Source organism: Convolutriloba macropyga, chromosome 5 (genome assembly GCF_964194025.1).
Source record: "Convolutriloba macropyga chromosome 5, txConMacr16.3, whole genome shotgun sequence".
Taxonomy (NCBI): Eukaryota; Metazoa; Xenacoelomorpha; order Acoela; family Convolutidae; genus Convolutriloba; species Convolutriloba macropyga.
In genome coordinates, this window is record NC_134472.1 from 11,869,709 (window position 1) to 11,884,528 (window position 14,820).

General features: G+C 37.9%; 1 protein-coding gene across 3 annotated transcripts in view; it reads left to right on the top strand.

Annotated features, from left to right (window-relative positions):
- Positions 1–14,820, top strand: part of LOC142339141 (uncharacterized) — a 171,986-nt gene that overhangs the window by 23,399 nt on the left and 133,767 nt on the right. Inside the window, exons 1-3 of one of the 3 annotated variants that reach the window (XM_075388896.1) lie at positions 3,497–4,527; positions 4,844–7,369; positions 8,245–8,618. In XM_075388896.1, coding sequence (XP_075245011.1) covers positions 3,731–4,527; positions 4,844–7,369; positions 8,245–8,618 — 3,697 coding nt within the window. In that variant the 5' untranslated portion in view covers positions 3,497–3,730. Of the gene's footprint in view, positions 1–1,843; positions 2,212–3,496; positions 4,528–4,843; positions 7,370–8,244; positions 8,619–14,820 lie in introns of those variants that run through there. The other 2 variants (XM_075388897.1, XM_075388898.1) reach the window with 2 other exon arrangements.

Consider the following 14,820-nt stretch of genomic DNA (forward strand, 5'->3'; position numbering starts at 1 on the left):
CTGTTGTGTTGGCTGATGAGGACAAATTTTTCAGCATCATATTGTGTGGGTTCAATGGAGAAAACAGAAGGTAAAGAATCAATTCTGTTGCTACCATGTTTATCTGTGGGTATAAACCTGATCCTAATAAATTTCTGTAAATCAATTAAATATTACAACTGGTTTTAACCATGAGTTCTCTAACCAAGTATTTAGTCAGTTTGAAAACATTAAGACTAAATATTTTTTGGAAAGCAAAATCAAAATTGAACTCCGCGGATTCCACTAGTCTAATAAGGTCCCCGTTTCAAACGATTTAAATTGTTATCCATGTTATCTACTATTTTTTCAAAATGATTGGTAGATTTAATTAGCAGGTTAATTTTGTTCCATAAAAGGTTGGCCTATGCTTGAATGATCCGATTATGTTATTGAATTACTTGCATCCTTTACGTGATAATTTCTAATCGGCAAACTAATCATCCGAAACAAAAAGTATGTACAACAAAAAATAATTAACAGTACTGTAGTCAAACCTCGGTTTTCTCATTATTTTTTTGATCTTCTGTTGTTATTTTTTCTTGCAGCAATACTAGACACTGGTCTGAATTCATCAAAAGTGTTTAAATTTGATCATCTGGGGAGGAAGTCTATTCCGGAAGTCTTCTTATGCATTTTGTTTCCACTGTTTAGAAACAACAAAATTCTTACGACGAAAACAACCGAAACGAAAATCTTAACTGAGGCAATTTTTTGATGGAATTGGAAATTGACAAATTTGAATTGAGAATTGAGAATTGAGTATATTCGATAACTATTGAATAAGTTTTTTGATTGAGTTATAGATTTCCAATCAGTTATTTCGAAAAGAATTTGGGTTTTTTTTTAGAATTGGCTGGAAAAACTTTGTAGCCTTGCTTTGAGATAACCAAAACTTTCAGCTTTTTATCAATTGACTACAATCGGCTATAATGCCGATCACTAGAAATCCTCTGTTATGAGACTCATTCATGCGACAAAGCTCTCAACTACACAATGGTTAATTCATAGTTTTGGCTAACCGCCATTCTAGTCGTCCAGTTATTGCTGTACTAGAAGTCGTAGGTCAAATAATGAGTGGGGACAATCCTGTTGTGTTGCCTGAAGAGGACAAAATTTTGAGCATCCTATTGTGTGGGTTGATGGGAACAAACAAAAGGTAAAGACTCAATTGCGTTGGTACCATGGTCATCTGTGGGATAAACCTTATCCTATTATTTTTCTGGAAATCAACTGAATGTAAAACTGATTTCGGCCATGAGTTTTCCAATCAAGTATTTTGTCAGTTTGGAAATATTAAGGTTAAATAATTTTTTGGAATGCAGAATTAAAATTGAACTACGCGGATTCCACTAGTCTAGAACGTCTCATTTCAAACGATGTACATTTGTGTCCAACGTTGCCACCTGTTTGCAATGTCGGAATCAAAGCTGAAGTTTCAAACTTAAAACGAAAAGGTTCTGTTGAATCTTTTGTTTTTTTATAATTTGAAAAACTGAGAATCTAGTCTCTGCTGAAGTACTATATTATTATTTTGCTAAAAAATTGTAGCAGGTATATGAACAACTGCTGTGTTTCGTCAAGAATGTCATCAATATTGTAGAAACTTTTTGCTTGATTAGAAACCAAACATCAATTATTATTGACTCTTATTTTATCAAGCATAAATCAAATTTCAATCTTGAATCAATTTTCTGCCTGCTTGCGATGATAACAATTCAATATGTCTCCACTGGGACAGAAAATGGAATGGTAAGGCGAAAAGATTACCACATATGTTTTACTCCCAAAGAATTCATTATCATACTATCATACCTTGTTTCAGAAACAAGACCTGCACCTGTCAGAAACTGGACACCGACAACCCCCTTGAGGCTTCTCGCCAGAACACAAAAGACAGTAAATGTGGCTCGGCTCCTATCGAATTTGAGTCGTGTCGCTTCACCGATGACGTCATGACAGCCATAGCCGACTATGCATCAATGACCAATGATAGTTTCTCGGATGTCCTTCAGAAATTCTTAGCCGACACACGAATTGATATCAATTTCACGTTGCCGAAGGTTTTGAAGAAGTGTCTGGACTGTTCGGATAAAGGATGCAGAAATTGTAGACAAAGGCGCAAAATTTTAGCTCGGCTACTTAGATGCGACGAATCGAGAGCATCGGTCCCGATACTACGGAAGAACGCCCGTAAGTTGAAAAGATTAATGTATTTTGTTCAATTTTTCAAGGTTATTCTTGCAAACCCCCCGCCCCAGGTATGCTTTGGTGGAACATGATTACTACTACTTAAACTACAGCCCAAAGATTTGTTATGATCCTAGTCCTGTCTTTTATTATTGTATCAAAACAATAACTTCTAGAACGAAAAACCGAAACTAAAATTATTTTGTCGGCTCACCAGTGCTCGAAAAACTACTTTTTGGGTCTTTGCCATTGTACCCCCATGAAATTAAAGCCCTCCATTATGGTATATCTGCCATGATTGAGGGGCTATAGGTTATCTCACCGCCAAGTTGTAATAGGGAGGGGGGGGGCTATAATGGGAAAGACCCCAATTGTTAGATTGGGGGGGGGGGGGGGGGGGGCTTATTTTACTTTTTTATTGTAAAGCTGTCTGTTTCCCTTAACTTCACCAAATTTTGCATGACATCATTAATTGATGTTTGGTGTTTACTGCTTGTATTCTATGTTTGTTTCATTTATCGGATCTATTCTGTTTTGGCCCCCCGGTGTTTTTTATGACCCCCAGTTACAAATTATATGTTGTTATATAGCACGTTGCTATGTAAGAAAATAGCTCGTGCGCCTGGGGGTCATAAAAAATTTATGCTCACTAAGCTGGGGGGGGGGGGAGGCAAAACATAATAGATCCCATTTATCTTTGGCCGCAATTCTTCATTTTTCTATATTTCATGAATTACATTTTTCCTTATCTAATCTTTCATTTATCATTTTTCATTATCATTTTTGATTGAACCTAGAATTTTTGCTTTCTATTTTGAGTATGTTTTTTTAAGCTCGATTTGAAATTTAGATTGTCTCGCCAAAACACGCCAAAAGGTTTTTTCTGCCGTCTAAAAAGTCACGGAAAAATGTTTTCACGCTTGCTTGTAATCAAAATCACGTGAATATTAATGACGTCAAACTAATTTCTCATTGGCTTATGAAAATGTGAAGTGTTTAATAGACCAATTTCCGCCTATTGAAGCAATAAATTGAGCATAATTAATGTCTGTTTTGTACCGAAACTATCATATTTTGATCTGCTGTGAGATACAGTAAACATCGTCTCTGGTTTTATAAAAAGCCAGTAATAGAGAACTGCGTATGTGCATTTACGCAAACAAATTGTTCAGAGATTTTGGAAATTGAAGCCAATTTTTTGTCGTAAAGTTGAGAGATGGCTTTGTTGGACCTTTCAAATATTGCTTTTAAAATAGTTTTTAATTGTTTTTCTTATATTGGATTACATTTTACTTATTTTATTTTCATCCGGCGTTAGCTCTTATTTTCTTAACCACGCGTATAAGACCAAACCTTTAATTTTTGCTTAATACTGCCAAAATTGACTCTGAATAAAAGTACACTCAGATCTTTGAGAATTTTTCACATTTAATTTTGCTTCTTACACTCAAACAACCTCTCTAATTTTTTGGCAAAAAATACATTCGAATTATTGTTCCTCAACAAGAAAGTGAAAACAAAAATGTGGGTAAAATTTTTACCCATAGCCATAGTTATGGCGTGGGTTGTTCACGGACAAGACGTGATCAGGCCCGAAGACTGTTCCAAATTCGCCCTCTACGCCGTTTTCAGTCCATCTGGTTGTAGTGGGAACGCAACGGGCATGCTCGATGCCATTCAGAACCGCAATGGAACCCTGGCCAAGATAGGCTTGCAATTGACACCATTTTGCGACTCTTCTGTAATCAATATAACCGAACGTCACGCAGTCATAGCTGCTATTTTGCCCGCGGATAGTAACATTTTTGGTGAGTTCCAGCCCGGGGGTAACGGACACCTGATTGTTCCCGAAATTGCTGCAACGAGCTTTCTCGGTTTGAGTTCTTCCCAGGTTGAGTCTTGTAGGGTTTGTTCGTTTTTCGGTGACGCTGATTTGACTTACAACGAAGCGACTGATGAGATAAATGACAATATCGATTCCGGAGGCGTTCAAGGTCGTACAGTTTATGATTCGGTTTTCATTTTGGCAAACGGAAGAATAGCCGCACAAGCTGGCGTGTCCGTAACCTGCAACTTGCAATATCTGGCTGACAAATTTGAAGATGTGGACACCACTGACGTCATGTCCATCGCCGCGTTTCCGCTTGAAATGGACGCTGGAACACTGGCTCTTAACGGTAGTGATTTTTTCAACCTCATCAACGGTGCGTACAATGATGGAGTCTTTGGAACCCTTCCAATAGTGGATTTGGAGGCGGATGAAAAGTGGAGAAATGGTACCTCCGGCGGAGGCGGCGGAGAATACGGAGATTGCTACAGGTAAGAATCTTTTCAGATGTATAATATTTAATATCATTTGATAAAAACTTGTTGTGTAAAAATGGGAGCAGTTTAACACGACCGCCTGTGACTGATAGTTTCTCACGGTAATGATGATATAAGCTAGTATTACTGTCAGTCCCAACGGATGAGGTTTGTAAAACTGCAAAAAAAATTATTCAGAAAACACAATGCAAAAACAAAATCGTTGGTACAAGGCAGGGTTACTTTGAAAAAATTCACAAACTGATTATATCAAAAATTTTGCGTTACAAGTCGTTTTAGTCAGCCTTTTTAATCAACCGTTTCTGTACAGGTATGCAGTCTACGCAGTGTTCAGTCCAAGTGGCTGCAGTGGAAATGCCAGCGGAATGATGGAAGCGCTTAAAAATAAAAGCGGCGTTTTGGCAAGAATGGATCTGTCCTATACGCCTTTTTGTGTAAACAACGTAACAATGTTTCAAGATGCTATGTTTGTCGGCCTTAGTTACCCACCTCACTACAACGCAATGAAACAATTTGAATCAAGCGGTCGAGGGCATGTTGTTTTTCCGGAATCAGAGCCCGTTTTGTCAGTTCTGCAACTCAGCGCTTCAGATATTGAATCTTGCAGGGTATGTTCGTTTATCGAGGACTCAGACTTGACTTACAGCGATGCTATTTCAAAAATTAATGAAAGCATACAATGGAACGGCCAGTACGGTCCAGAAATCTACAACTCCATCTTCATACTGTCTAACGGAAGTATCGGAGTAGATATCGGTTCCTCGATATCTTGCGATTTGAAGTATTTCACAGACAAGTTTCAAGGGGTGGATTACTCAGGCACCATACCTAATGCAGTTGCCTTCCCTTTCGACCTTGATCCCGCTGTTCTTGCTTACAACGAATCTAAGATTGAAAGTGTCATTGCAGAGATTGACAAGGTCGGTGAATCAGGTTCTCTTTCAGTGATTGACTTGAAAGCCTATAGCGATTCGAAGGGAAATAGAGAACAAGACTATGGTGACTGCTACAAGTATGCAGTCTACGCAGTGTTCAGTCCAAGTGGCTGCAGTGGAAATGCCAGCGGAATGATGGAAGCGCTTAAAAATAAAAGCGGCGTTTTGGCAAGAATGGATCTGTCCTATACGCCTTTTTGTGTAAACAACGTAACAATGTTTCAAGATGCTATGTTTGTCGGCCTTAGTTACCCACCTCACTACAACGCAATGAAACAATTTGAATCAAACGGTCGAGGGCATGTTGTTTTTCCGGAATCAGAGCCCGTTTTGTCAGTTCTGCAACTCAGCGCTTCAGATATTGAATCTTGCAGGGTATGTTCGTTTATCGAGGACTCAGACTTGACTTACAGCGATGCTATTTCAAAAACTAATGAAAGCATACAATGGAACGGCCAGTACGGTCCAGAAATCTACAACTCCATCTTCATACTGTCTAACGGAAGTATCGGAGTAGATATCGGTTCCTCGATATCTTGCGATTTGAAGTATTTCACAGACAAGTTTCAGGGGGTGGATTACTCAGGCACCATACCTTATGCAGTTGCCTTCCCTTTCGACCTTGATCCCGCTGTTCTTGCTTACAACGAATCTAAGATTGAAAGTGTCATTGCAGAGATTGACAAGGTCGGTGAATCAGGTTCTCTTTCAGTGATTGACTTGAAAGCCTATAGCGATTCGAAGGGAAATAGAGAACAAGACTATGGTGACTGCTACAGGTATGCAGTCTACGCTGTGTTCAGTCCAAGTGGATGTAGTGGAAACTCAACTGGAATGATGGAAGCATTGGAAAACCGGGGCGGAGTTTTGGCACAAATGCATCTTTCACATACACCATTTTGCGTCAACGACGTTACAATGATGGAAGATGCAATGTTTGCTGGTCTGGCTTACCCTCCTGACTATGATGCCGGCCCGCAGTTCAAACCAGGTGGGCGAGGTCATTTGTTGCTGCCCGAAAATGAACCGGTGCTGTCAGTTTTACAACTTGATTCTTCTCAGCTCGAGTCCTGCAGGGTCTGCTCGTTCATTGACTATTCGGATTTGACTTACAACGACGCGATTTCGAAAATTAACGAAAACATTCAATCGTATGGGGAGTATGGTCCGGAGATTCGCAACACAATTTTCATCCTGGCGAATGGGAGCGTCGAGGCATCAATTGGATCCTCCGTGTCCTGCGACTTGGAGTATTTCACCAATAAATTCAAGGGTGTGGATTATACCGAAGACTTTCCAATAGCAGTAGCTTTCCCGGTTGACCTTGACCCCGAACTTCTTGATTACGACCAATCAGATATCGAAAATGCCCTGTTTAGAACTTACAGTGCGGGCGAGGCTGGTTCGCTGTGGATAATTGACCTCGCGGCGCAGCAAAGACACGAGGACGAGCTTGAGGAACTCTACCGCACCTGGAATTTTTACAAAGACTCACACAGAAATCTGTGCCCGGCCGAATCTGATTTGTCTGAAATGAGCAGCCGTGAGCGAGAATTTTGTGAAAAGGCAGGCGGGCAATATTGTGGTCAGAGCTCGTGTGAAAACTTTTGCCCTACCGATGAACAAATCTATCGGTACTATTGGTACGGCGAAGACGCTGACAGTTCCGATCACAACTCAGATAGAGGTCAGTACTCGGATTCCGATTCTGACTGGGGTTCCGGTGATGGGAGGGGAAGAAGGGAGAAAGAGGACTCGAGTTACAGCTCCTCGTACGATTCATACTCCTCGTACGATTCATACTCCTATAAGTCTGGACCTTGGAGTGGCTCCGGAGCTCCCTGGGGGCCGGGATACGACTACGGGCGCATTTCTCCGGAAGCACGACCATGCGCTATAGGGTAAGTACCATTGTCAGTTCAGTTCATCCTGCGCCAAATTTTGTCATTTTTAAACGCAGGATATCATCGGTGTGTTTGGTTTCAATTAGAAGAAAACAACGAAAACCATTGCGTTTTTTCTTCGGTATCCTCCATTTTTAAACGAACGTACGAAAGTGTCGGTGGCATTTAATTTAGGAGAAAGTTGCTCGTAACGCCCACGGAAATCATTCAGAAAAATATTAGAAAAAGTCCCCGGTCTTATACAGAACCTGATGTCAGAAGCAAGGTTGCCAAGAAAATACTTCAGAGTCAATCTCTCAGATTTCTAATGCCAGAGAAATCCCAAGTCTTGGATCTCTCTACCCCGAGAATTTCCAAATCTTGGGTCAAATCACAGAATTGCTTCACCAAAAATTTTTCGACAGAAAACTTTTATACGGGGTGTAAAAACCGCTAAAGAGTTGCCCTCATTTAAAAAATCATCCTGTTTTTAAGATATCAAACGTTACTCTGCTCAGAAAATCCCAAGACTTGGCTGCTGCTTTATCCAGAAAAACCCAAGTCTTAACATCTATCTCTCTGCCAAGACTTACGTTTAAAATGAAACATTCTTGAATTGTCCTGTAAAAACTAAAATACCATCGAGAACACTAGCAGTGGTAGTTCTTGTATATATTATCACCTAGATACCAATCCACATCTTTCCCGCAGTAAGCTTAACATGAAATTCCACTTTCAATTTCTGAACAGGGACAATTTTGGTTATTTTCCATAGAATCTTATTTCATGGTGACAAATATTACAACGCTGAACAGCTTCTGAAATCATCGTTTTTAAGTCAAAGTATGCGTTGATTTGGTTTTGTTTAGTGATTAATCTTTTCTATGTTTTAGGAACGGATCATGCACTTGTTCGGGTATTTCAAAAGCCCTCACTTTTGACACGGAAAATTTTGAGGGAAAATGGCGATGCAGCAACACCCCAGTCCGATTACCGAATTGCAATAAAAACGTCTCTGAAGCCATCGACGACTACTCGACCAGCGAGTATTTCCTCAAGGATCCGTTCTCGGATGTTGTCAGGTGGTTTCTTCTGGACAGTCGGATAAACCTCAGCCCGAATTATTTGCCCAACATCACTTTGAAATGTCTGGACTGCGCAGAATCGAACCAGTGCAGGAATTGCATGCAGAGAAAGAAGATTCTTGCACACTTGGTGTATTGCAATGAAACGGATCCAACTACGGTTAAATTGCGCAAAAATGCAGGTTTGGGAGACGCGATTTACTTTGAAATCTTTTAAAACCTAATTTTTATTTTTTTTTTCTAATTCGTGCCCGGATAACAGGGTTTCTTTTAACAAGGTTGTCACTAAACTGGAAACTAGCAGTCAACAAAACTGACATTCATTTTTTGGTAAAATTCTAACTGTTCTCTTATTCAAATCCCGTTTTAGGTAAAGATTGATCACACGGGCAAGTAACCGGTGTTGTTTACTATCTTTGTTGCTTAAGTCACATTTAATTGGAAAAATGCGTGTTGTATTGAATTTGTACAGTGGTTGTTGTATTTGAGAATGTTATGGTTCAAAAAGATTATATTAAACGTACTATGGCGTATCTGTATGCTTTATCGACCGCCAGTACTATTACGCTCGTAGTGTTCCTAGAGAACTTTGAAAAATTGCTTCCTGTCAATGAGTTGTCTTAGTTCTATGCCAGATGTACAAATATGACATTGCCAATAACAATTTTGAATTTTATAATTTAATCAGATATCTGAGCAGTAGCTAAAACGATCACAAGTTTTCTCGAACAGGAGAACAATTAAGACATTAATTAATTTGCTACAAATTTTCTGCACCGTAGTGTTTCACGTGAATTGGATTCCTGTTAAGTTTTGACCAATCAGTTCCAATTTTTAATTATGCTCTCCATAAAAACAGCTATTCATTTTCGCGGGAAACTTACCATTTCGAACAGTTTTAGTTAGCGTTGAATTTCATACAATAGCTGAATAATTTTCTTCTGAATAAATTTTTTTTCAAAAAATCATTCAACTTAGTCCAATTTTAAGAAAAAAAATGAAAAACTCGATTTTCTCGTTGTTATCAACCACTCAGAAAAGGAAAACTTAACCGCCATAGATTTAAAAAGATTAAAATAAATCGAAACTCTTCCTTTCATTGTTCCGTATTATAGGATTTTTCACTCAATTGACCTTACAGATTATGTACCTGAACATTCCTATGTGAAGGGCACTGCTGCGTTGAAGACTACTAAATTCAATGAATGATTGGAAAAAAAATTTTTAAAAAAATTTAAGGGAACTATATTCGAAAAAAAAATTCCGATCTTCAAAAAATTGCCCTGAAAGATTTTTGATAAATTAATTAAGTTTGCAAAATCAAGGATGTGAGGCCGAAAAAGAGTCTTTTGAATTTCTCTTTCCTTTTTTTAACTAAATTATAAAAAATTTATTTGAGATGTGTTAATACTTTTTTCAAGATAAACTGCTTTTTCATAATTTTAAATCAAATTATGCACGGGTTTTACAGCGATTAATAAAAAAGCGTCTTGTTGATGAGTTTTTTTCATTTTTTTCGACAACTATTTACTTTGACTTAGTTCGTTTTGACTAATTGCTAAACCTTAGGAGAAATTTTTTAGAAACGTCCTTTTTTGATCAACAAATTATTTTGCAGAGAAAAGTCCAGTAATCATACAAAAAAGTGATAAATTTTTGAAAGATATTTTCAAACCTAAAAATTTTCTAGCCAGCGCTGATTGTCTATGATCATCGAATGGTAGAAACACTAATCAGAAAACATATTAATTAGAAGTGGCACGACCGATTAAAAAATTATCTATATTAGCGTCCATAATTAGTTGTAAGTGCTTGAACATTTTTTATAAATTGGATCCAGTTTTTAAATGTCAAATTAGCAAAGGACACATGGGTTTGTTCTTATTATGTTCGCGTTTCCATCAAAAAACTATACCGTTCAATTAGTTAGTTAGTAATCGTTTTGCAATTTTAAATTTTAACTAATTGGCGAAGTTTATGGTTTCTTTTTTTCATCATCTAAAGTTAAAATTTCAAGTTTTTCATTTTTTCTTAGATTAAAATTTACCAGTCAAAACAGATATATATTTTTTTATGGTCTTTTGAATATTTGACTAAGTAGTATTGCAATATTAACAATATTAACAATATTAGTTATTGCAACTCCAGAATGACAATTGACGATAGCTTGACCTTCGGGAATTTCGGTTTTTTTGGCTACAAAATACTTTTGTTCATCTCTCAATTCTTACGTATTTTTAGAATGAAAAGAGAGAACGAAAAAAAAACAAAACCTTTTCAATCTCTTTTGCTCTTCGCGTATGCTTTTTTCAGAAACAAAATACCAACTATTCTTAAGCACATCACTGCTAAAATTTTAATGGTTTGATGAACTTTTTGATTCTATACTTTTAACTGCTTATTAACTTGGTTGTTTTTTCAGGTCTCTAATCATTGACAACAATATTTAAATTGGCCCTCAGATCACTTAGTTGAAGCTATTTATTCACTTACTTAATAACGTATACAGCCTATGAAAAATAAGTCATCTCGAATGATAGTTCATGTGTAGTTGTGTCCAGATGAAAAAGCAGCTAGAAAAAGCGAGCCAAAAAATAGACATTTTAAAGCTTTTGAACAAATAAACGCCTCACTGTTACGTAAAGCTCGCATTTTTGATAGTCATTAAATTCAATTTTCTTTCGATCTATTAACCAAATACTATAATAGCAAATATTCGCACAATCTTCTGCAGAAATTTTTTGTTGAAATTCTCAAGTGGTCGAAGTAACAGCCACTTGAAGTGAGAATAAAGCTATGCAGCTTATTTTTTCGGCTATTTGCACATTTTCGGCTATTTGGTGTGCCTCCGGTCAACTTGAAAATGGTCAATTAGAAATTCGTCCTGAAGATTGTGAATGGAAATTTGCAATGTTTGTGGTCTTCAGTGAAACAGGATGCGCCGGAAGTTATGTTGGTATGCGTGATTCCATTCTGAGCGGAGCCGTTCTGGCTAAAATAACTCTGGACAAGACCCCCTACTGTAACTCATCAATTGTGAACTTCACCTCAAACATGGCTCTTACAGGGGCCTTTTTGCCCGAATTGAGTCCTGGGGGTCCAGTAAGCATTCAGAGACAGATCCTACCCCAATATTCTTCGGGGGGTACAGGAAGCATTATCGTTCCAAAAGTGGTCTTGACAACTGGCCTGGGAATCCAGCCGGCAGCGATTCCTCAAGGATGCCAGATTTGCCACATTTTTGGGAACTATAATTTCACGTGGGAGGATGTTCTGGCCGATTTAAACAAATCGATTGAAAACCCGGGCTCTGGTCGCGAGGTATACGATACCGTTTTGATCTCGGCAGCTGGGAGTGTAGGGGTTTCCTTGGTCACGGGTGTTCAATGTGACATGGGTGAAATTGTGGACGCAATTGAAGATCGATCTTACTCACGAAGCGTTACTATGGCATCTGCAATTGTGACGCTCGACAATAGATTCTTGTCTTTGAAAGGAATTGTTTCCTTTTCACCACTCCCCATAAGCGGTACCCACTATACCACCCTTCCCACGAATTTATAGCCCCCAATATAGTATGTTTACAGAGACGGGGGGGGGGTTACACGTTATATGGCCAATGACCACTAAGCTGACGGGAGGATTAATGGGAAGACCCAAATTATCAATTATAGATGATTTGAAAACTCTACTTGAGAAAGTGGGAGAGGAAACAGTTCCCTTTGACAGGGCCGCAGCTAATTCGTAAGATAAATGAAAGTTTCCACAGTGATGTGGCAGGATTCCATGACGTTTGGGATCTTGCAGCAGAAGCGAGAGAGGAACAGCGAATTCGAGAATGGCGTGAACACTTCGTCTTTTACAAAAGCGCACAAAACGAGAACTGTGATCTCAGAACTGATCTTGAAGGGATGTCGGAAAGAGAGAAAGAGTTCTGTGGGAACAAACTTAGAAGCGAGGGATGTGGAACTCGTTCTTGTGAATCACAATGCCATGATTACAACGGAATAAGAGGAACAAATGGTTCAGGCGAAACTGATTCTGATGGAACCCGAGAATCTTACCACACAGATCCCGCCGTAACCAGAGGTCCGAGGAGACCAGATTCGGGCAGAACAACGGGGTCGGACGGAGAAACAACACCAGAGCCTGATAATGTCGATGATGATGGAATTGTGACTTGTCTGGCTTTGGGTTGCACTGACCCGGTTCCAGATCCGATAATTGTGGAACCCCCTTGCAAACTCCGGTGAGAATTTGGAAGAATCCTCGTTTTTGTAATTATATTGCGGCGCTTCAAAGTTGACAAAAAGTTGTGTTTAGAAACTCGACTTGTACTTGCAAAGGATTGACAAAAATCAACGATTTCGACAACGAAACTTTCGGAGATAAAATAAAATGCCAACGAACAGAAATTGTTATGCCAAACTGTGCAGCTAACATTAAAACAGCCATTGACAAGTACGCCTATAGCTACACAGAAGAACCCTTTTCAGCTGTCGTGAAAAAGTTCCTTGGGGACAAAAAGATCGACATAAGTCCGGATCAATGGCCCAATATTTCAATGCACTGTCTAGACTGTGCAGAGACCAACCAGTGCAGGAATTGCATTCAGCGAAAGAAGATTCTTGCACACTTGGTATATTGCAATGAAACCCAGCCTAGAATCGCAAAGATGCGTAAAAATGCAGGTCTGAGCATACGAAAAAATTACTTTAGTAAATAAAGAGTATACAGCATTAAAAACAAAAATTTTCTGTATGATGACATGATAATGGTTTAAGTTTGTTCGGTTTTAACTAACACTAAAAGAAAAGGCAGCAAAAATTTTTTAGTCAAACGCCGAATTAAACGATCACGCCAACAGAGAAAATATAGGCCATCCTTCTGGTTTGAAACCCTAAATTTCAACTTGGGCAGTCATTACTTTAACGAGATTAACCAGCAAACCTATACTTAGCTTGGCGTCCCGTTTTTTTACTCCCATGTATTAACCCGTGTATGCTTTCACCCTCATTATTTCACCCCTCTATCATTTCACCAAGATTTTAGTCCTTTAGAAAATTGGTACAATCAACATTAGTGCAATCGACATTAGTAGAACCAAAAAGGAAAACCAATGTGTGATGCTTGCTATCAACCCTTCAACAAAATAACCACAATTAAAGTCAAATGATTATAATCATTTGGTCTTAATTGCGGTTATTTTGTTGAAGGGTTGATAGCAAGCATCACACATTGGTTTCCTTTTTGGTTCTTGGAGACTCGCATGATTTTGTGGCACTCAGATAACAGTTGCGATCTCAGATTTTGTACTTATTTTGGATTGCAGTACCTTTGTCACTATCACGAAAATGAGGAATCTCGAACTAAATTCCACCTCATTGTTCCGACCCCTCTTGAGGGGGAAGGAACTATATACTCGAATTGGTTTTTTTTGTTCAGTCAATTTGGCCGATCGATATATACATTGTAGAGAATGGAGACTGTTTTCATGAGAAAGCTTGTCCAGCGTAGAATATGGAATAAAAAAGATTTTTTTAATTGTCGTTTTTTACAGGGAGTTATCGAGGTTCAAAATTTTGAGAAAATAAACTGAATTCCGGTGAGATTTTATGCACATTTTCCGGAATTTTAGACTAATACTTCGCCAGTTTTGCTAAAATTTGTTATTTTTAGGAAATTTTGTTGATTTTTAATTGTAAAGACAAAAAATATTTTAAGTTTGTTTATAAAATTTTTTTTGTCAAATTTCATCAAAAACAGCGCTAAATAAATTTTTTTAAGTCTAGTGTGATTAAATTTACAGGAAGTACAGACCCAAACACCATTAGCACAATTTTTTAGACTCAAAAAGGGCCTTTTTCTACTTCAAGTTCCGTTGAGAGTGCTCTTTAATTAAAACTTTGCCGTTTTTTTGCTAAATTTATTCGTTGATTATCAAAAGCGCAGCATCTATTTTTGATTTTTTTAACTAGCAAAATATCAATATCTTTAACATTCGAATAAACAAGTGTTCCTTGTGAACAAACAACTTTAGCAGAGCTAGTTTTGGACCAATCTTGAGCTGGTATAATCCAAAAATAATTAGGATTTCAATCAGTCGGTCTTTTTTATTAAAAAAATTCGATCTATTCTACGGTAATTAAATAACAAAACATTTCAAACCAAATTGCACTAATGTTAGGTTCAATTGGCTTCCGAATTATTTCTACACTTGTGTATCTAGTTGAATACTTGAAAGCATGGTCTTTTCGACTTTTAAAAGTATTTGATTTTTAACTAAAAATGACATATTGAAATTTGCCTCTATTTTTCTCTTATTTTGGTCAATTTGTGGCTTATTTTCAGCAATTCTTCTTCTTTCTATAGAAATCAAGTTCA